The sequence below is a fragment of the Urocitellus parryii genome, chromosome 4 (assembly GCF_045843805.1).
Source record: "Urocitellus parryii isolate mUroPar1 chromosome 4, mUroPar1.hap1, whole genome shotgun sequence".
NCBI classification, from domain to species: Eukaryota; Metazoa; Chordata; class Mammalia; order Rodentia; family Sciuridae; genus Urocitellus; species Urocitellus parryii.
This window is the reverse complement of record NC_135534.1, coordinates 29,793,248-29,815,493: the sequence shown is the minus strand read 5'-3', so window position 1 is coordinate 29,815,493 and position 22,246 is coordinate 29,793,248. Positions and strand designations below refer to the sequence as shown.

Genomic DNA, 22,246 nt, shown 5'->3' with positions numbered 1-22,246 from the left:
CAGGTGTCTTGTCCCCAGTGAACACAGGAGGAGCCTGGAGTGAGGAGAGCCCAGACCACTCACCAGTAGCAGAGCCATTTCCAGCTTCACTCAAACCCTCACCTGATGGACTCTTGACTCAGTACCCCGTGTTCATGTTCTTGCTTGCTTTCCTTCCTACTTTGAACTCTCTTAAAAATGCTTATTATACGGACCATAAGAATATGTTGTTGAAACAATGATGAGTAGGATGACATTGTTGACTGTGTCTGCCCTGGTTCCTTTTTCCTGCTGTATAATAGTCCATGATATCAGTATATGGACAGACAGATGTGCACACAGAGACAGACACACGCGCGCGCACACACACACACACACACACACACACACACACTGTCACCTCTGCTCTGTCCCTCCTTGCCTCGGGGCAGTCTTGCTGCTGGGCTTGATTTCTGTTTGGCCTGGGTACATGCAGGCATTCCTGTTTCCACAGTGACTGGCAAGTGCTTCATCCCTGCTGCTGCTGGTCACCCTGGTCACTGGTTCTGCTTCCTTTCCCCTGCCTGTTCCACTACTTGACCCTCTGTGCCTGTTGTGGGAACTGAGCAGATCCACACATTTCTTTTCTGTGCTCATGTTTTTAAGCAGTTTGAGGTTTTAGCCCAACTAAGAGGAAGGTACCGGGGTCCCCTATGCCCTGCCTCCCCCTGGGAGCCTGCCAGGGTCGGCACCCCCACCAGAGTGCATTTGTTACACCTGGTGACCCTGCAGCCACACGTCGTCACCTCAGTCCCTAGGACATGTTAGGGTTCCCTCCTGATGTCGTCCACGCTGTGGGTTTGCACAGACGTGCAGTGACACGGATCCACCCCTCTCGCCTCCTGTAGAATCATGCAGTGGCCTAGGAACCCTCGTCCACTGCCCGCTCCTCCATCCCTGTCTACCACCCGCCCACCACTCTCATAATTTTATAATATTCTTTTCTTCTGATTATTGTAAAGAAGTTAGGGAATAAAGTGTAACAAAGAAACCAAACGGCCCACAGCCCGTAAGTCAAAGTGAAATGCTGTTAATGTGAGCAACTTGGTGCCAGTCTATCTTCCCTCTTTCCACACATGTACAAGTATGTGTGTATGTGTGTCTGTACAGATACACACGCATGTGCACACACTCAGTACACACACACACACACACACACACACTCCTGTAATGGACTCAGTTGTGATGTGCTCTTCGTTGTGACCGTTTTCTCGTGTTATTCATTTCTTTCTAAAACATAAGTCTCGGTGACTCAGAGATGGTGTGGATGCACTGACCTTCCCCGGCCTCTGGTTCTGTTTTAAGTCCCTGGGGCGCAGGCATCTGTCTGCTATGCTATTTGGGCAGCTTCAGGGAGCTGTCAGTCACGGGGCCCCTCCTCGTAGGAACACAGGACGTTCCCCCCACGTGCCTTCTCCTGGGGCTGCCTGTCATCTCTGGCTCTCAGCTGGCAGAGGCCTGGCACAGCCGGGGGACTGTTGGGTGGGTGGTAGGGTGACTGACACCCGCCTCGGCAGGGAGCACACAGGTCACTCACAGGAGCTGGAGGTGGGTGTGGGTAGGATCTGCTCACGGGTGGTTTCCTGGTCTCCCGGCCCGGGCACTGAGCGCCTGCGTCCCAGGGTGGTTGTTGGTTGTGAGAATTAGACGACATAGTATCCGAGAAGGGCTTCGTCTTGTGGCTGGCCTGGAGCCATTGATATAAAAAATAGTGATCTAAAACAAAAGTGCGCGAGGCTAAAGGCAAAACCATATTATTAGGATTTTGCCTTTGGCTTGGGATCTCCAAGAACATACTTCTTATATATTTTATTTAGTCCTTTAGGAAATGAGGACAGCTTGGCCTCAGCTTCCTACTGTCACAGGATCTTATCATCTAAGCTGGAAGTGACACACACATGCACACACACACACACACACACACACACACACATGATTAATCCAGGGGCAATAAAAAGCAAGCGCTGCTAATGTGTATATTCAAAAGTGATTGTGTCGTCCCATGCTCCTTGCCATAATTCAGGGCACTGTAAGATTCCCATGTTTGGATATTGCCCTTCAGTTGACCAAGGGAGACCATTATACCCATTATACCCATTCCAGATCACTAAAGTAGGAATTAAGCCTACACCTGTCATTTAAAATTCGTGGTTCTAACTCCCTCTTTTGAAGACTGGAAAATAAAAGGAAAGAGTCAGACACTTATCTTTCCTTTCAGTATGAATTGCACCTTCCAGTAACCAGAGAGCGGACTTAAGATTAAGTACATCTTTTTTCTGTAAGAATGCTAGCTAACAGAGGAGCGGTAGAGTGAGGGTATGTATTTCTGTTTCGTAACCCCTAATGAAGCCTGGATCCAGTTAGTGGTCATCAGTGGTTGCTGAGACCCTTGGGTGGAAAATGTGGATGGATCAGGCTGAAAACCCCTGAAGCCACCTGTCCGTCTTTTCAGACAGCTGTGAACTATGTTGCACCACTGCAATGGAACGTGGAGACTTGACTGTGGGCTCGTTAGGTTGCGGCTGTCACATTGCCCATCTCCATTCATTCAAGAGAGCCACAAGAGGGTGTTTTGATTTTTCACTGTAAAGTTTCCAGGGTATGTTCAGGGCTTCTTGAGAAGAGAATATCGAATTTACCCAGTCAGTTCCCGCTCAGGTTCCTTCCCTCCCTCCTGATGTTCCACGTCCCCTTCTGGGATCCTTCCCTCTGTCTGAAGAACTTCCGTTAGCCGTTCTTTTAAAGCACGTCTTCTGGCAACAGATCCCCTCCATTTTTCATTCTGATAACGTCTTTATTTCACCTTCATTCCCGAAGGATATTTTTATGGTGTTGGAAATTCGGGGTTAATCCTTCTTTTCTCTAAGTACTTCAGACGTGCCTCTTCTTTTTGGCTTCTCTGATTTCCAAAGAGAAATTTATAGTCATTTGGATCGTTTCCCCAAAGGTTATGCCTTGAAGTATATATTTTTTCTTCTTTTCTCTTTTTGTCTCTACTTTTCAGCATTTAGATGATGGTGTTGACTGTCTGTGTCACAGGTGTCTTCTGTTCAGGGTTTCCTGAGGTTTTGCGTTTGCCGTACTTTGTACATTTTCAACTCTTCCATATTTTGTAAGTACTGTCCTCTTTTTTCTTTCCTGATGGGATTCTGATGACAACAATGTCGGGTCTTCTGTCACTGTCCCACGAGTCCCTGAGACTCTGTTCATTGTCCGTCATTTTCTTCTTGTTCAGGTTGGATTATTTTGATTCTTTCTTTGGTCCCTTTCTTTGCAGCTTATCCAGTGTTGGATTTGGCTTTAAGTTCAGTTGCTGTATATTTCCCTTTTGAAATTTTCTCTGGGTTCTTCGGTCTTCCGTGGCTTTGCTGAGACCGTGTGTGTCCGTTTGTTTCAAGGAGGTTTGGGATTGCTGGTTAGAGCATTCCTAAAATAGCTGCTTTAAATTCTTCGCCCTGGAAGTCTGACAACTGAGTGTTCTGGGGTTGATCGTCTTTCTTATCCTGGGGTCTCCGTGGGGCGAGTGATTTCAGATTGTATTTTGGGTATTTTGAGTGTCCGACACTGTGGATCCTTAGATTTTTGTTTTAGTAGGCAAATGACTAGTTGGGTCAAACTGCATGTCTCTACCTCTGTGGGCTGTGGTTTTAATAGTTTTCAGACTGGTTTTTTGTGCTACTGTTTGGCTCTTTCCTGCATGAGCACCCTCAGTTGTCTCTCTGTGAATTAATTCTCAGTGACTTTGGTGCACTCATTAGGACCAGATCCACTCTGGTGCAGCTTGGGGAACAGCCTAGGAGTTCAGAAACATCTCTATGGCATGACTTTCAAGATCCTCTCCTTGTTCTGTCTGGCCCTTTCCAGTTTCTGAGACTCTAAGGACAGTGGGAAGGATGGTAGATTCACCGCCATTTTGCTGATAGTTCAGATTTCGGTCTTCCCCACTTGAGCTGCTCCAGATCACTTAACAGAGTCTGTAGAGAGTGGCTGCCTGCCTCCCAGCCTGGCTTCTAAGGCTGCCTTCAGTAGGAGAGCCAGAGGGAGGTGGGATTCCTGTCTCTGCCCTGTCCTAGGAATCTCCCAAAAGCCAGTTCTCGCTGCACAAAAAGAGACACAGCTAGACGTTATTTGGCTTCTGATGGAAGGCAGCTGGAGCCCCCATCACCACCGAGAGGTGCTTCTGCCAACAGCATCCCAGCTGAGCCTGGCTGAGCCTCTAAATCTCACCATTAGTTCATAGGAAACTCAGGGAGAGAGGAACACGGTAATGACCCCATGGGGAGGCACACTGCCAGATGCACCGTGTGGGGGATTCTTCAGGGCCCAATTCCATCCATAAATAAATTCTAAGAAGAAACATAGAGGAAGGGGAAACCAAGGATTCAAAGAGGCCAGGAGATACATTAACCCCGTGCAGTGTGTGGATCTTGTTTGAATCCTAACTCCAAGTAACTAAGACATTCCCAACATTTATTTTTGCATTTGTTTGGAAAAAAAAAAATCCCCTAATAAGATGACCTAAGAAACGAAATTGAGATAATTGGTGATTTTTGAATGGCAGTTGGATATTTGATGATATGAAAGCGTTGTTGTTATTTTTTTAAGTTTGAGAATGATATTGTGACTGTTTTTTAAAAATCCATATCTTATAGAAATATGTATTGAAGTCTATAAAGCTCTGATTACGTGATGTCTGGGTGTGCTTGGAGCCAGTCCCACCAGGTCAGGGAGGGTGATCAAGGGTGGGGCAAACAGAACTGTCCGGCAGTTGGTAATTATGGTAGCCAAGTGATTGGTGCATGGGGTTCATCAAACCAGCCTCTATTTTTGCATGTGTTTGGAAAAAAAATCCCCTGATAAGATGACCCAAGAAATAGAGGAAAGATAAAGGAGTGGTTCTGCTGGGTGATTTCTTGGCTTGAACAGGTGGCTTCCAGAGTCCCATTAGAGTCTGATTGAACAGCCTTGGGTTTTTCCAGCGTTTGCATTTTCTTTCACTCTCAGGAGTAAGGATCAGCGGGGCCAGGGTTCCCTTTTAAACCCTCAGGGTTCTGAGGTTCTCCTCTCCTTTCCCTCCCTACTCACTTGTGTCTGCCTTCCCTTCTCCATTGTGCTTGGACCTTCCCAACTGGAGGGAGACCCCAGGTCCACTGTCCATGTGGCTCTCAGGATCCTCATTGAGGGAGGTGGGGACTCCAGCTGTGAACCGGGACAGCCCTGTCTGGCGACCACCGTAGCAAATTCATTCAGGCCGAGCCTCCCCTGTTCCTGCTTTGGCAGAGTTATGTCCTGCGACATCACCACCCTGTCCTGCACTGCTCTCTTCCCGGGGATCTGCCTGGCCCCTGAGCCCAGCAGAAGGGTCTCCCTGGTCTGTCTGTCTTGCTGTTCACAGAGCCCCACGGTGGGTGCTGGCCTAGGTCTGTCCTTGTGCATTTCCTCTTTGCCCCTTGGCTGGACTGGGTGGTCTGGGAATCTCCATGGGGAAAACGCTTCCTGAGTGCTCCCCAGTCGTGTCATTGAGTCTCCTTTGGTGACCTGCTTCTTGGGGGAACCTCCTTGGTTTGCCAGGGCTGGCTTGGAGCATCCTGTGGGTTCCCCCGCACAACCCGAGCCTTCCTCAAGCAAAGGGCACCTGGAGAGGCAGCCTGCCTTGACCCCCTTGTGGGAAATGACTTCTGCACTCTGCACCCTGTGCTTGTCTGTTCTCTGCTCTCAGCACTGTTGCTCTTCTGCCTTCCCTGCTGGATTGGCAGCTGTGAGATGGTACTTTGTTCCCAGCTGAGCAAGCTGCAGCCTCAGCCTTAGCAGGTGATAGATTACGTACAATAAATAGGACTTCTCCCGCTGTATCTCCATGTCCTGTTGACTGGACTCCCCGTCTGGAACGGAAGCTTTTTAAGAACAGAGATTGAGATGTGCTTTATCTCCAAAGCTTAGTAGAGTGCTTTGTTTTAAGGAGATAGTCGACACGTAACTGTTGAATGAACACATCTAGTAACTAGTCAAATGAAGGGCTGAGGAAGACGGGCCGACTGACTCCCCACAGCAGTCAGGGTATGTTCTTAAACTAGGGACATCTGAACCCTCCCCCTGTGTGCCGGGGTGCGCCCAGAGTGGGTTTGGCCTTACATTGCTCACTAACCCCAGCTCCTGCCTTCTTTCAGATTCTCCTCTTCTTTCCACAATCTCTGTGCCAGACACCACGCAAGATGCTGCAGGGATGACAGAGAAGGGTCAGACACAGACCCTGACATCCTTGAGCTTATACTCAAGTAAGAGATCCCAAAGTACTCATCTCCTCCCGTGATAACGTGGAGTTGACAGTGGGGAGCGCCGTGGGAATCAGGGATGGGACACATTCTTTTCCTCCGGGCTCCTTAGTGGGGGTGGTTGAAGGAAATGAGCTTAGGAGGGTGGGTACCATTTAAAATACAGTCCCATGGGGTGTTCCGGGCGAGGGCCCAGGTGAGTCTGGGAGATGTGCACGCTGCCCAGGCCACATGAACCACCTGGGGCACTTATTGAGCACCTCCTGTGTATGCCTTTCCATATGCTTCATGCAGATGGATTGGTTGTGGGCAGGTGGTGGTATCACCCCCTTTCAGATATAGGGAGACATGGAAAGGTGAAACAACCTGTCATGGTCACATAATTAGTAAGTGATAAATTGGGATGTCAACCCAGGGTCTGAACTCTTAACCACTACCCTAATGCACATGAATAATGATAATCAGCACGCAGCGAGCACCTATTCTGGGTGCCTTATCTCCATCCTGGAGAAGACGAAGCTTGGTGTAGCACCATCGTCCCCGGCTGTGTGGTTTGCAGGGCAGTGGGGGCTGGGGAGACGAGCTCCCCAGGGAATCCAGGATTACCCATTGAGTGGTGGTCAACCACAGGACAGGGGGACAGGTGGGAATTTGGGGGGATGGTGACAAGGAGTTTTCTATTCGTGTGATGAAAGAGGACTTCTTAAGTCCTGCCCGAGACAGATTGCCTCATTTCCTGTCTTGAAGCCGCTCAGCTGCTTTTGGGTGACCACAGTGGTCCCTTGGCCCGCTCCTTTAGATGTGGTCCAAGTAGACGTGCCAGTTTAATTAACCGCTAAGCGGTTCCCTTAACTCACGCCTCCCTCCGTCATGGCAGAGAGAGACACGTTCTCTTTCCTGCATATTGTGGGTTGGAAAATAGACCATTAGAGCCCTGTTTTTCTTGTGCTAATAATACCCAAGGAGCTTTGGAGCCTACAATTGAGTAAGTTGACTCCACAGACGATTTTCTCCACCTCCAGTGAAATAAATACTATAACAGTGTTCCTCTCCCTAGTTAACTGAGTCAAATAATACATTTTTTTTTTGGTTTGTTTGTTTCAAGGAGTTCGTAGTAAACCATTCTTTGCAAGGACAAAGAAAACATAAACCTTTGGAGCACACTAAATATTACTAGAGATCCTGGGCCATAACACCCGATAGTACGCAGGGTCTCCTTTCTGTTTGTTGAGTGGTGACTATTTGCAGGTTCTGGGACAGTCCCCATGGGCTGCAGAAACCTCTGAGCTTTGAGCCCCGGTCACCAAAGCCTCCAGCATTGGTCCATGTGAACTGGTGCCACAGTCTGACTGAGCCTGTCAATAGCTGCAGAGGACATGGGAGGACACTTGAAGTGTCTGGGGTCTGTGGGGGACATCTGCCACTCCGGTTAGGTGACTCGAAGCCTTGTGCCTTTGAATCCTGTCATTGACCAGAATCTCTTGTCTATGTCTGCCTTTTTTGGTGGCAGCTCAGGGTCACCCTTAGGAACAGTCGTCATGGTTTAGACCTGGCTCTGACGCAGGGGCTGGGGGAGGGGAAGGAAGGGAGGGGATTGCCTTTGTTCCTTTGTAGAACTTTCCAGTCTCTCTGGAAGCCGTGCTAGGCTTTTGGAATTCTTGGGTTGTCTTTTTAAGGTTTTATGTCCCCTCCCAGGTTGTCAGCTTTATTTTTTCTTGCTGTCCGTTTGTCTGCAGGGTGGGCAGGAGCCTCCCCTCTCCCTTCTCATTGGCTTTGTCCTTGGGAACTGGGAATGAAGCTTGGTGGGACCTGGGTCAATGGAGAATCAATAGGTGCTGCGGGAGGTGGAGGCTGGAGCGCTCTCTGTGAACTCCTGGCAGTTGGAAGGTGTGAACCTGGCTGTGCAGGTTTTGACGGGAGCCCTCCTTGCTGGCTTGCTGCTGGGGTGGGGGGTGTACTTCTCTGCCTTCTCTCCTGCTCCGTTCCTTTGCCCTGCAGCAGGGTGGGGAACAGGGCTCACGTCTTAGGGCTTTCTGTGGCCTGTGGAGTCACAGAGGAGAGACCCAGGGAGGAGCTCAGGTGTGGCTCTTTATAAGTGTGCACCCCCTCTTTTGTCAGAGATGCTGAGGCAGCTGATGGTGGACAAGAGGAAAGGGGACCCAGGGAACGGAAAGCCAGTGTCACAGAAAAGATGAGACTCTTAAGATCTGTAGCAAAGCTTTTGAAAGTAAAATAAAATGAGCACCTGTGTTCCCAACACCCGGTTCCAAGCAACATGCTGTGGGTTGCCTTCTTTGCTTCAGATTAAAAAAAAAAAAATGTTACCAAATATAATTAGAAGTCTGCAGTGGGTCCCTCTTGGATCCATTCTAGTCCCTTCTCTCCAGAGGCGTCCACTTCCCTGAATCTGATGGTGGTTTTGGTCATATGAGTTTGCATTGATTCACTGTCTGTCTTTGTGTCTTTTAATAACAAATGACATTTTTTGCACAGATAACTCCATATAAATGATACAGCACTATACATATTATACTCATTGCTTTGCTCACTGACTGTTATGTTTCTGAGATTTATCCACCATGAACAGTTCATGTCATTTTTCACTGTGGTACAACAGTGGTTGACACACTATGGACCATGGACCAAATTTGGCCTATTGTCTGTGTTTGTCAATAAAGTTTTATTGGAACGTGGCCCCTTGTTTCCGAATTATCTGTGACTGCTTTACCCTCCAGTGACCAAGTTGAGTCATTAGAACAGAGACACATCAGTGGCTAGCAAAACCTAAAATTATTTACCATCTTTCCCTTTACAGAAAAAGAGCCACCTCAGGCTTTCAGCTGTCCCCTTGTATAGTGCACCACATTGCCTCTGTTCTCTGATTGATGAACATTTGGGTCATTTCCCATTTTTTTGTTTTACAAATAATGGCTTCAGCAAACATCTACTGTCTGTAGAGTGTGTAAGAGCTAGAAGTGAAATTACCAGGTCGTAGGGTATACGCACTTTAAAATTTACTAAATCGCTCTGCAAGGTGGTCCTACCAATTTGCATCCCACTTGGAATCCATGAGACTTCCTCTTTGCCAACAACCTTTAGTCTAAGCCCTTAAATGTGGTCTGTGTCATGCGTGTGAAGTGCCACTTCATTACTGGTGACAGTACACACATTTTCCTGAGTTTTTAATTGACCATTTGCCATTCTTCTTACTGAATCCTTTGCCCGTTTTCCTATTGAGTGGTCCTTTACTTTTTGATTAAGAGAGTTCCTCACATATTCTGGCTACTAGTCCTTGTGGTTACATGCATTCATACCAGTCTGTGACTTGGTTTTCCAATGTACATGTATAAATACATACACATAGGTAGTATGTATGTACCCATATATAGACACATACATGTGACTTTTTTTCTGGAGGGAAGCTCATGTGGTTGAAAGGGTCTAAGGCTGAAGGGAAAGTGAGTTAGTTGATAATGAGTCTGGGCTTGGTACTAGGGTGTTAACGCAGTCTTGATGGCTTACCTTGGAGTGATTGGGTGCCTTCCCAGGGTTGTTCTTGAATGAGCTGCTTGTTCCACATAGATGTGACCTACAAGGTCCCAGCTGAAGGTCACCATGGTGGTGCTGATGGGCAGAAGGCTTTGGACCAAAACCCAACATGATCTGGGGTTCTGTGTTTCCCCATTTGGGTTTTGGCTGATGTCAGACATTGGTTTCAGCCATTCTCTGGCCCACAGCAATTTCATAATCCAATCTTCTATTTTCAAGTGGAACTATGATTGTTTGGCTTTACACTGGCTGAGCATCCTCCAAACCCAGAGCTCTGGCTTTCCCCATCCTCTGCTTCCTCTGACCTTCCAAATTAAACTTCGTAGGTTGAACATTAAAAAAAAAATAAACAGAGCCTGCAGGCCTTTAGCTGACCCAGCCCCGTGAACTCCACCAAGTCCTGGTAGCTGTCATCTGTATGTGACCCAACAGCAGCTCAGTGGAGCTCACAGCAGAGAGATTGCAGCTGCCACCTCACACTTGAGGACCTTGCAGGCTGTTTCCAGAGGCAGCCTGAGCCCAGAGCAATTCCCGAGCTGGGCCTGGCATCCGCTCTGTCCTGGTCTCGCCACATGCAGTTCAGGTTCAGTTCACCACCTGAGGTCCAGACTGAACCCTCTTGGTCATTACCACTGTCCCCCCCTGTGGGAGGTCATATCCTGTGTGTCCAGGACATACATAACTAGGGGGTGCTGCCTGCCAGTCTTGGCCCTCTGTGTTTTCTCATAGAAATCATGTGATGTTGAAATTAACGCTGCAGCAGTGTGAGAGCCACAGGCCTGTGACTGGTGCAGTCACACAGGGCCGGTGTTTAGGCCAGGAGGGTGCCACGCCTGCTCTTATACTCTGTGCTTGCTGTCATGAATAGTTTTAATGATTTTTGAACAGCAGACCCCATATTTTCAATTTGCTCTGCATCCGTCCATGATGTAGCCAGTCCTGTCCACCGACAAATCAACCAAGGCTTGGAGAGGCGAAGGGATGTACCCAGGATTGCACAGTGAATAAGTAGCAGGGTTATTTCTATGTGACTCCTTCACTGATTGAAAAGAGCCCTGGAGTGAGCCTCGTGAGGCATGGGGACGCGAGGTGTCCTGTGCTGCAGAGACACTATCTGCCTGTGCACATTTGCTTATGCGTTATTAAGTAATTATGTGTTGACCTCACACTGACCATTTGCCACCCTTTAGCTTGAAAGCAGGGCTCAGCGCTGTCATTTTCTTTTCTTTCTGTGAAAGTCCCTAGAACAGGGAGCCTTTTGGAGGAGCTTTTTGGAAATGGTCACTGACCTGACTCACTGGGTCTGTGGATTTTTTTTTTTTTTTGGTGGCAAAGACTCAAGACCAGGAGTTTACATTCGTAAATCATAAAGAATAAACGAGGAATTAACGGGCTGGTCCACAGTGAGGGAGCCAGAAGGATCCTGCTAGCGCTTGGGCGTGATCATGTGATCTCTGACCTCTGACCTCTGACCTGACTCAGTTACTTCTTTCAACTTTTCTCCCTGAGTCTCCTGTCACTGACTTGTCCACTCTCAAGTCCCCGGGGAGCAGTCCAGGGATCCAGGTTTTGCCCCAGACTCGGTAGGCTGCAGGCCAGCCTAGGGGTTGACCATTCAGGCCACTTTGGTGTGGTCACAGGCAGCAGCACGGTGACCCGGGGGAAGGGACTCTTGCAAGGTGGCAGAGTGAGTCTTGTCCTGGCCTGGCCTTCCACTGGCAGGACGAGCTCGCGGCTGGCTGGGGAGGTTCTGGGGTCGTGGGGGGTGGGACTCGCTGGCCTCCCTGGTGACCAGCCCTCTTTTCCCTTCGCAGCGGCCAACCCCCTGCTCTGCTCCACGGCGCGCTACCACTGCAGGAACGGCCTCTGCATCGACAAGAGCTTCCTCTGCGACGGGCAGAACAACTGTCAGGACAACAGTGACGAGGAGAGCTGCGAGAGTTCCCAAGGTAGGAGTCGCTGGAGCCCCGGGCAGTGGCCCCCGCCACGCAGCGTGGCCGTCACTGAGGCAGCGTGGCACGGGAGGAAGGACCCCACGCCCGCCTCCAGACACAGCGTGGGTAGCTCCTACGCGTGGCCCCCCAGCCCTGGGGCGGGTAGGTGTGCGGGTCCCGGGGCCTTGACTGTGCTGTGCCCACCGTTCTGCATTTGGTATTCTTCGTCGTTCAATGTCCCTCACACCTTTCCTCCTCAGAATTGCACTGGCCCCAGCTGGGGACACACCCTCGTGTCACTGTGCTGTGGTTTCTAAGTCACTGCATGGTTGGGCCATGCGATCCCTTTCTTTCCATTGGATTATTTCTGTAGGATGGATTCTGCAGGGTGGGCCCCCTGTGCAGGTCGTGGCCACCTCTCACCACACAGCTGTTGGATTTTTTTTTTCTTCAGTTGATGTTGCTGCTGGTATCATTCACACCTGTCAGTTTTCCTGTTCTTTCAAAGACATTTGCTGTTGCTTTTTGTTTGTTTGTTTCATTTTACTAGTCCTGGAAGGAGAGCCACCCCGAAGGCTCTGATTTGCGTTTCTGTGATTGAGGAGCTGAGCTAAAGTCCCACTCCCTTGTGTTTGTTTACTACTTTGTTTCCTCTTGTGTAAATTGCCTGCGCACATCTGAGGCTTTTGATTTCAGAGCTGTGTCATGGCAACAGAAGGATGCATGCAGCTGGGGGTGGAAACTGAGCTATGTTGGGAACCTGGGAGGCACAGGGCGGGGTGAGGCCATGGCCTCCACTAAGACTGACCGGCACCTTTCTTTACTTACTGACTCTTGTTCAGTAAGCATTCTGTAATGACCAGAAGAGACAAGGTAAAATAGTATCTGCATAGACTTGGCCAGATCTGTGCAGGGAACAGCTCAGGAGGTGAGTGTTGGTAGAGTGGGAAGCCTCTGATTGTCCCGGCCTGGAAAAGCCCTTCCCGGGTCTTCCCTTCCCAGTGGTTTTCTCCAAGTGCAACCCTCAGTCCAACTACCCCACGGTGGTGGGGGGGGGGGTGGGGACTTTGGAAATGCTTGTGCTGGGGCCCCATTCCCGACCATCTGAATCCACCCTTGAGGGTGGGTCAGCCATCTCTGTTTCATTTAACAAATGTTCCAGATTGTTCTAAAGCACACTAAGTCTGAGAGCCAGTGTTCTACAGGAACCTTAGAGAGGATTTTAATGTTGCCATTTGTCTAGGGATTGCTAAACTTCTGGGTATTGCTAGTCTTGAGACAAAGTCACATTTTTATAATATAAAATCAAAACAGATGCCAAAGTAGAGCCAGGGATGGATCCCAAATGGGAACCAACATCACCAAGCCAAGCACCTATTAGCATGGATGGGAGGGACGGAGGACATTTTTCTATCAATATTATCTCCCCCCAGCATCCTGTGTGTTCGTGTATCTCAGACTCTTCTCCTCATGGCGCCCCTAGGTGTGAGCTAGAAGGGCTCCCAAGGCAGACTTGGAGGTGAGGGGCCTGGAGGTGAGGGACCTGGAAGTGAGGGGCCTGCAGGTGAGGGACCTGGAGGTGAGGGGCCTGCAGGTGAGGGACCTGGAGGTGAGGGGCCTGCAGGTGAGGGACCTGGAGGTGAGGGGCCTGCAGGTGAGGGACCTGGAGGTGAGGGGCCTGCAGGTGAGGGACCTGGAGGTGAGGGGCCTGCAGGTGAGGGACCTGGAGGTGAGGGGCCTGGAGGTGAGGGGCCTGGAAGTGAGGGGCCTGGAGGTGAGGGGCCTGGAGGTGAGGGACCTGCAGGTGAGGGACCTGGAGGTGAGGGGCCTGCAGGTGAGGGACCTGGAGGTGAGGGGCCTGCAGGTGAGGGACCTGGAGGTGAGGGACCTGGAGGTGAGGGGCCTGGAAGTGAGGGGCCTGCAGGTGAGGGACCTGGAGGTGAGGGGCCTGCAGGTGAGGGACCTGGAGGTGAGGGGCCTGCAGGTGAGGGGCCTGCAGGTGAGGGGCCTGCAGGTGAGGGACCTGGAGGTGAGGGGCCTGGAGGTGAGGGGCCTGGAAGTGAGGGGCCTGGAGGTGAGGGGCCTGCAGGTGAGGGGCCTGCAGGTGAGGGACCTGGAGGTGAGGGGCCTGGAGGTGAGGGGCCTGGAGGTGAGGGGCCTGGAGGTGAGGGACCTGGAGGTGAGGGGCCTGGAGGTGAGGGGCCTGGAGGTGAGGGACCTGGAGGTGAGGGGCCTGGAGGTGAGGGGCCTGCAGGTGAGGGGCCTGGAGGTGAGGGACCTGGAGGTGAGGGGCCTGCAGGTGAGGGACCTGGAGGTGAGGGGCCTGCAGGTGAGGGACCTGGAGGTGAGGGGCCTGCAGGTGAGGGACCTGGAGGTGAGGGGCCTGCAGGTGAGGGACCTGGAGGTGAGGGGCCTGGAGGTGAGGGGCCTGCAGGTGAGGGGCCTGCAGGTGAGGGGCCTGCAGGTGAGGGGTGCTCATGGTTTGGCAACATCCTCCTGACCCAGGTGTTTTGCTGAGACCGACTTTTGCTCTTCCCTTTGGGGGGAATGACTGGTCTCTGCATAGGTCCGTGGAAATTACTTTTTCTAAATTCTGCTTCTTTTTTCTTCTCACAAACATGAGGTTCATAGAAAAAGTTGATGGTACCTAGGACTTGTACCTAGGAAGCCCAGCCCTTGACAAATATTTAACATCGAGCAACCTTCCTTCCTTAGGGTCTCAGCTTTGTGCTTCTGTATCCAAATGACATCCCCTTAGATAACAAGCTCTGGGTTGGTGCCCTCCTTAGTTAGACATTTGGTAATGTCCTTAGGTGCAGCCAGTATACCAACCTCCACTCCAGGTGGCCCCTGTGGAAGGCATCACCATTGGCTACTCAGGGACACTGGCTGTGACCTTGTACTCTACAGAACTTATCTAGTAGCATAGTGTCCTGCACACCAGGGGTTCAGTAAATGCCGAAGAATAGAAAAGACTTCTCTTATCCTCACCCTGTTAATGTGCACACTGTGGAATCCACAGCACAGACATCGCTAAGTTATGTGAGTTAAAGTATTCATAACTTATTAAAATAATAATGTTGTGATCATTGTTTCAATCGAGTAGAAGCTTCTTCTGTTCCTTCAGTGGGAGTCTGCCCCTCAGTGAGCACAAGACACCAGTCTTGGGTCTGCAGCCCCCGGGCCAGCCTGCAGTTCTGCGTCCCTCGTATGGTGTATACATCACCATGCACCGAGTGTGCCTCTAGTATTTAAGGCTGTGCTTTGTGCGGACATGGTAGCCTCTGAATGCAAAGCTGCCTGCTACTCTTGCTACTTGAACAAAGGAGCGTGGGCACTGTGGGAAAATCTGACCCATGCTGGGCTTTTGAGAACCCAAACTCCATGCCTTGTTTTCCTGAAGAGTCTCAGAGGCGTCTGGTTTGGACAGAATACAGTCTTGTGCCACGTGGAACTGTCAGACCTTACGCTACACCAGGTACTCCCCACTCGGAACGCTGCACAGGAGCTCATTTAATCCAAATATGTCCTAATTGCTTCCTGTGGGCTTCTAAGCCCTTGAAAAATGCATCTTTGCTTTCAGTTGATGTGGGAAAAGAAAATTACATTTTATAATATTTATTTTGAGGAGGTGGAGAAAACTGGTCTCAAGACAAGGAAATATGGTGCTTGAAATGCCTTTTCTCTAACTTGGGTGAAAAGGGAGAAATTCCACCCTACAGTGAGCCCCTCTTCTGTTGCCCTCTTTATCTTTGGCCTTGACAGCCAACGACGTGCTCCCTAAGGACTTGGAACTGGGATGGGCCTGAGAAGGTACAGCACTGGGTCTTAGCCTTCCTGTGGGAAGGACTAGACACCAAAAAACACTGGGGTGAGGTGGGGGGCTGGCTTTTTCCTTGATTGGAAAGATCCCTGTTTGCAAGACATTTTGAAATCGGTGCCTGTGCAGCAGGTTCACTCTGGCTTTTCTGTTGCTTCAGAACTCTCCCTGGGAGGTGCACACCTGAGATTCAGCAGGGGGTGTCATGCACATGTTGGGTGTGAGTGCCACTCAGGTGGCCTTAAAAATGTCCCTGAATGTGGCAGCAGCTTCCAGTGATCCCCACCTCTTGATATCTATGCCCCGTATAACCCCATCCCTGTGAATGTGATCTGGATCTGCATTGTGTGTGTGCATGCGTGTGTGAGTGTGTGTGTGAGTGTGTGTGTGTGTGTGTGTGTGAGAGAGAGAGAGAGAGAGAGAGAGAGAGAGAGAGAGAGAGAGAGAGAGAATACCTATAACATAGAATTGATTCCCATAACACAGTCCAGTGGTGTTGAGTGCATTCACATGGCTGTGCAACTCATCTCCAGAACTTTCTGACATTTTGCATCTCTGAAACCCTGAACCCAGTAAACAACAACTCCCCGTGACCCTTCTCCCCCGCCCTGGCAGCCACCGTTCTGCTTCCTGTCGTGATGAATTTGGTAATCCTAGCTAAGTATCTCATATTAGTGGAATCAGCTGATGTTTGTCACTTCGCAACCAGCTCAGCTTACTTAGCATTATGTCCTCAAGGCTCATCCATATTGCCCACGTCACCATTCCCTTCCTTTTTAAGGCTGAGTACTACTCCACTGTGTGGACATACTGCATTTTGTTTCTCCGCTCCTTGACAAATGAACACTTACTTGGATTGCTTCCATCCTTTGGCTCCTGGGAACAATGCTGCTGTGAACACGGGTGTGCAAATTGGGATTCACTTTCAACAAAGAAAAATGAAACAAAGGACAATGAGTTGTCAGTTCCAGGATTAGCTTACCAAGGCTGACATCCTTTCCACTGCTGTCTCCTGCTGTCTCTCTTGCTGTTGCTGGTGGAAGCCAACTGCCCTGCTGTGAGTGTCTTCTCAGAGGCCCTTGTGGAGCTGGGGCCTTCCAGCAGACCCCTGGGTAAGGCTGGAGGTGGATCTGCCCCTGGTCAAATCCCTGCAGCCCATATTGGCATCTCAGTTGTAATCTCGCCAGAGACCCTGAGCCAGGGACAGGCCCCTCGTGGATTTCAGACCCATTTCGGAAACTGTCAGACAACATAATTTCTGTTTGTTAAACCTCGAAGATGTGGGGTGATTTTTGTTAGCATTCAATAACTAACCCCAAATACCTTTCTCATGGGCCCCAGTCCTCATAGTCCCCGGGAGCTTCTGAGGACTCTGGTCAGGAGGGGGGTCAGCCCTCCAGGAGAAGACCAGGCAGGGGTTATAACACATGCTGGGGACACAGATGTCAGGTGCCTGTCTCCACATTCAAGTTGTGTTTTTCTGTTCCATTGTCACCAAGTGCCTCTGAGGGCCGGAGCTCTGTGGCCTCCAATTTCTGGATGAAGAACAGAGGAACACTGAGGGCTTTCCAGGTCACTGCCACACAGCAAGCAAGCCAGTGGTAGGTGCAGGTTGGGAACTCGAGTCGTCTGAGGTGGAAGGATGCTCTTCATCACCCCATGATGGTACTGACTTGCCACCAACCTGGGCTCAGAGCTGCAGGAGATCTTCCAGGCTCTTGCGGCTGGTGTTGGAGGGGAAGCGGAGCGCGAAGGGGGCAGGTTTGCTTCTTCCTCCTCAAGGGTTCCCTTAGCAAAAGAATAATGCACCCTCCACATTCCTATGGCGGGATGGCGAGGGCCATGCTGGGAAGGTGACCTCTTGAAAAGCCCCCAGTGCTGAGGAGGTGGCAGAACATTTGGCAGTCGGGCTGCGGTTTCTTTATCTTTCTTGCTGTGCCCTGGTGATAAGTCTTCGGGAGGATTTGGAAGGCTGGCTGTGAGGTTTGGCACCTCCCCAGGAGCGGACAGTGACGGCTTTGTTCTGCTTCTTCTGCAAAGTGTGTGTGTGAGAGAGGAGAGAGTTTTGGAGAACGAGCACTAGGGTGGGTGTTTTTTGGTCAGTCGGGAGGTAACAAGCAGGTGCCTGCCATGTGCCGGGCCCTGTGCTGCAGGAGTGGGCAGAAGCCACCTTGCCCCCTTGTTGAATGGTGTTCCTCCCTCCCAGCATTCATCCGCGGAGATTCTAATCCACTCGACCCCAGATAGTGACCGTGTTTGGGACCTTGTTGGTTGTCGATGTCAAGATGAGTTCATGCTAGAGAAGGGTGGGCCTCTCGTCTCCTAGGACCAGTGTGCGCATAGTGTGACATTTGGACACAGTCGTGTCATTCATGTCACAACAGCCCTGAAACAGGAATCAGTAGAGGCAGTAGCCCTCAGTACTCACCCCCACTTCTGCTTCCCAGGGGCCTTGGACTCCATCCTCCTATCCTAACCTCCCATCTGGCCACCCTAGTGTCTCGCTGGGGCCTGGACATACGTACAGTGAGTAGATATGTAGTCGGCTGGTAGAATTCACGGGAAGGGTCCCTGTGGCTGCAGGGCAGCGGGGTCACCTATTCTGGCCACCACTGCTAACTCTGGACTCTGCCCTTCACCCACTGCAGCCAGGGGCAGGTGGTATGTGGCTCACGGAGGGAACCCTCCTTCGGCTAATGCTGGGGTCTGTTGAAATCTAGAACTGTTCCTTCCCCCGGCCACCCCTCTCCTCCACCACGCGGGGGTGGATTCTTATCCTCAGTTCTTCATGCGGTCCCTCTGCCCTGTGGCCTGAGAGACAGGCCGGAGGAAACGTCTCTGTCCCATGAATCCTGGGTTTGCTTTGACCCGTGGCATGTTGGCAGAGGTGATAGGATCAGGGTCTGGAAATGGGCTTGCCACATTGGGTGGGCTCTTGCACTTTGGTGATGTGTCCCAAGAAGACTCTGCTCTACAGAGCCACTGGTTCCAGGAGAACGTGGTGGCAGGTGGGCCAAACCCAAACCCACCCCACAGCCCAGGATGTGTCCCCACTGAGGCCAGCAGAGACACAGCCACCCCGCAGATCCATGAGAAAACAGTATGTCTTTGCTGAAATTTTAGGGTGTGTTTCTTAGGTAGCAAAAACTAATATTGGATCCTCAGGAAATGTCTGCATGGCTGAGTGTATTTAATAGATATCTATTGATTGCTGCTTTCCCTATTCCCGGGAGATACTGGGACATGACCAAATTTTGTTAAACCTTAAGGTACCACTGACAATTGTGTAAATAGGTTTGTTACAGGGTAACCTACACTCTAGCTGTGATCTTACCACTTCCAATGGATGTCATTTGAATAGATTATGTATGGTAAAAGATCAATAAAGTGATTTTTTTAAGGAGTTTAAAGAAAAAGATGCCGAGTATAAGGTCCACTGTTATTTTATGTTTTGTTGAGAAAGAAACAATGCTGACCATTCAGTTGTGAGACGCTATTGACTCCAAGATGCCTTCCGGTTTCCAGATGTTCAAAAATGTGAAAAGACGCGCCTCTGAGCATTAGAGAGTGATCCCAGGGAGCAAGACAGGCGTGGTGTCTGCAGGAAGGACAGGCACGGCTCACCAGGGTGGAGAAGGTGTTGCAGAGCAAACTCGGGATGCTCCGGAGGCAGAGGGGAGGGCCACCTGTAGGGTGCCGAGGCCTTCCTGAGAGAGCAATGGCGAACTTGAATCCAGAAGGATGGGAGGGGTGGACTGGTCAGGTGAGGGGGCGAGGTTGGGAGGAAGTCCCTCCACGCAGAGGGGACGGCAGGTGAGCAGGCCCAGAGGCAAGAAGCAGTGAGGTGCGTTTGAGGAGCAGAGATCCACGTGGCCAGCCTGCGGATATTAGAACAACCGCAGCTGGATGGTAGCTGAGCAGCAAAAGCAGATTTTCTGTAGAGAAACCACTGCAGTCCCGTGTTAGCCAGTTTTCTTGTTGCTGTCATCAACATACCCAACAAGAACGATTTAGAGGAGGAAACGTTTAGTTTGGCTCATGGTTTCAGAGGTTCCGTTCACGGTCGGCCGACTTTGTTGCTCTGGGCCTGCAGTGAGGCACCCCATCATGGCCAGGAGGCCTGCTGGAGGAATGCTACTCAGCTTGCAGTGGCCAGGAAGCAGAGAGAGTGAGGAAAGGGGCGCAGGGGAGATGCACCCCCAGGGACCCACCTCCTGTAGCCATGCCCCACCTGCCTACAGTTACCACCTGGTTAGTCCATTCAAACTAGGATGAACTGATGAGGTTAAAGCGCTCACAATCCAATCACTGCACCCACCTCTGAAAATTCCTGCATTAACACAGGGATTTGGGGGGACAGCTCCTATCTAAACCATAACGAGTAAAGGAGAAAAGACCTGAGTACAGGGATCCCTTGGTATCCACAGGGGATTGGTGCAGAACCCCGCAAGGATACCAAAATCTGCAGGTGTGTGCATCCTTTTTTAAAAAAGGTGTAGTATTTGCATATTTGCATAGAACCTGTGCCCCTCCTCTCATGCACCTCTCATCATCTCTACATTACTTAGGTTACCTAACGCAGTGCAGATGCAGCACCAGCAGTTGTTACTCTCCGTTGCTTAGGGAATAACGACAAGAAAAATGTCTACTGTGTTCAGTATGGATGCAATTCTTTTTCAAATATTTTTAATCCTTGATGGATGGGATCCACAGGCATGGAACCCACAGGTATAGGAGACTTGTGTAGAACCAGGCTCAACTCCAGATACGACAGGCAGCGTGGGAATGTACGTCCCAGGAGTGGGGTGGCAGATAACTAGGAGGAACCGTCAGGGGTCAGAGGGATCCTGGCTCAGTGAATCTAACAGGGGTCTTGCTGAAGTCTGGCTGGAATGATCAGCAGCCCCCTGGGGGATGGTAAGGATGAGGAACTGGGGGAGAGCTGGAGGGTGATGTGCAGGGAAGGGGTCCTGCTAATCTGGCTTGGCAGGAGGCTTGCTAGAATTGGACTGTGGAGAGAGGAACATGGAAGCCCAAATGTCCGGGCCCAGCTGAGAAGAGAGTCTAGAAGAGTCTCCATTGACTTTGGTCATGTAGAGAAACTCTGTCACGGACAGGAAGGGAGTAGCCTGGGAGTGGACCACAGTGGCCCGACTGTGGATTGTTGGCCCAGGAGACCTCACGGAAGACTTGGAAGCTTCTCCTACGGGCAGTGGGAAGTTATGGGAAAAAAAAATACAGAAAAGCCATGAGAATGGGAACCGCCCAGCCAGGGCTTCGGGAAGCATTTGAGGGTAGAATTGCCAGAATTGGGTGATGAGTGGGAAGTGGGTAGCAGGGGCGAATCGCAGTGTGGACACTCATCTTGTGGAACTGGAAGATCTGCTGGGTTACTTTCCAGCTGCTCTTGCAGTTCGCTTTGCTGCTGTGAGCCCCCCACTAGCCTGTGTAATTGAGAGTAAAAAGAGCTTATGCTTTTGGAATAGACCTTTGCTTTCTGTTGCCAAACAGATCCAAGTGACTGAGCAGCTACAGATAATTTCTACAGAAATCACAGAGAGCATTTGACGGGGGAAGTGCTGGCTTTTCAACTAGCACTATTTTTTTTTGTGTGTGTGTTTTGTTTTGTTTTGTTTTCCCCCTATCTGTGGATAGAAAGGAGCTTTCTGTAAACACATAGTCTGTGTTTAGGGGATCCAACCAAACATGTCACAACCTGGAATTTGCTGGGTGGTAAATATTTACCCCAAGACTTGTGGTCCCCCACCGATGTCAGGATCTTCCTTAGACGAGACATAGAAAAGAATTGTCACCCTTAAAGGATTCACTTAAGTTTTACTTAGAGTAAAACTGCTGGAGGTCCATTTGACAGGAGGAATGGGAAGGCCCTTTTTTTTTCCTGCTCTACATTTAAGAATTTGAAAGCCCAGCTGGGCCAGGAAAGAAAAAAAAAAATGCCGACTTCATTGGAAGGAACAGAAGGCGCTTGGGAGAAGTTGATTGCTGTCTTTCTGTACCCGTGGGGTTTTCTTCTTAGTAATTGAGTGTTTGCATCCAGAAACTTCCTTTTCTTTAACCACTGCAGCAGGAGTTTGAAGATTTCTGAAATGCCCCCTCATTTAGAAGCGAATCAGAATGATTCTACATTCATGGAAATAATTGCTTCCTGGGCTCCTGCCCACCGTAGTCATCTGCAGAGCTGTTATCTTTGGTTTCCCCTGTTCCTGGCTTGTACAGATCATCCTTTCTCTTTCTGCTCCTGGTCCCTGCCTCCCCTGGGGAATGCACAGTCCAGGCTGGTCAATGGGCAGAGAAGATAGATCGCAGGGCAGTGGGGTCAGGGTGGGGTTGGCCATCTCTCTTAAGAGTCTCATCTGCAAATTTTCAGGGCCTGGGACTGCTGGGCTGTGCTGCTTGATCATGCAGGGACATTTGCCCGCCCACAGACGGACTCTTTATGGCTCTCATCTCCCTGTCCCCCTCCAAAACGCTTACGTTGTCTTGACCCTTTCTGAGATTCGTTCTTGTCTGTGCCATTTGCAGCCTGTCTGTTACCGCCCCGTCCCACCTCCGTACTGCAAGAATTGCAAAGCATTGGCTCTGATCTGATCAAAGTTGCTCACTGTCTTGCAAGGGAGACACATAACACCCTG

General features: G+C 50.4%; 1 protein-coding gene across 2 annotated transcripts in view; it reads left to right on the top strand.

The window, feature by feature from the left end:
• The window catches only part of Ldlrad3 (low density lipoprotein receptor class A domain containing 3), a 230,532-nt gene that overhangs the window by 110,990 nt on the left and 97,296 nt on the right, over positions 1–22,246 (top strand). Inside the window, exons 4-5 of one of the 2 annotated variants that reach the window (XM_077797474.1) lie at positions 6,186–6,293; positions 11,654–11,788. In XM_077797474.1, coding sequence (XP_077653600.1) covers positions 6,186–6,293; positions 11,654–11,788 — 243 coding nt within the window. The remainder of the gene's footprint in view (positions 1–6,185; positions 6,294–11,653; positions 11,789–22,246) is intronic. The other variant, XM_026404577.2, reaches the window with a different exon arrangement.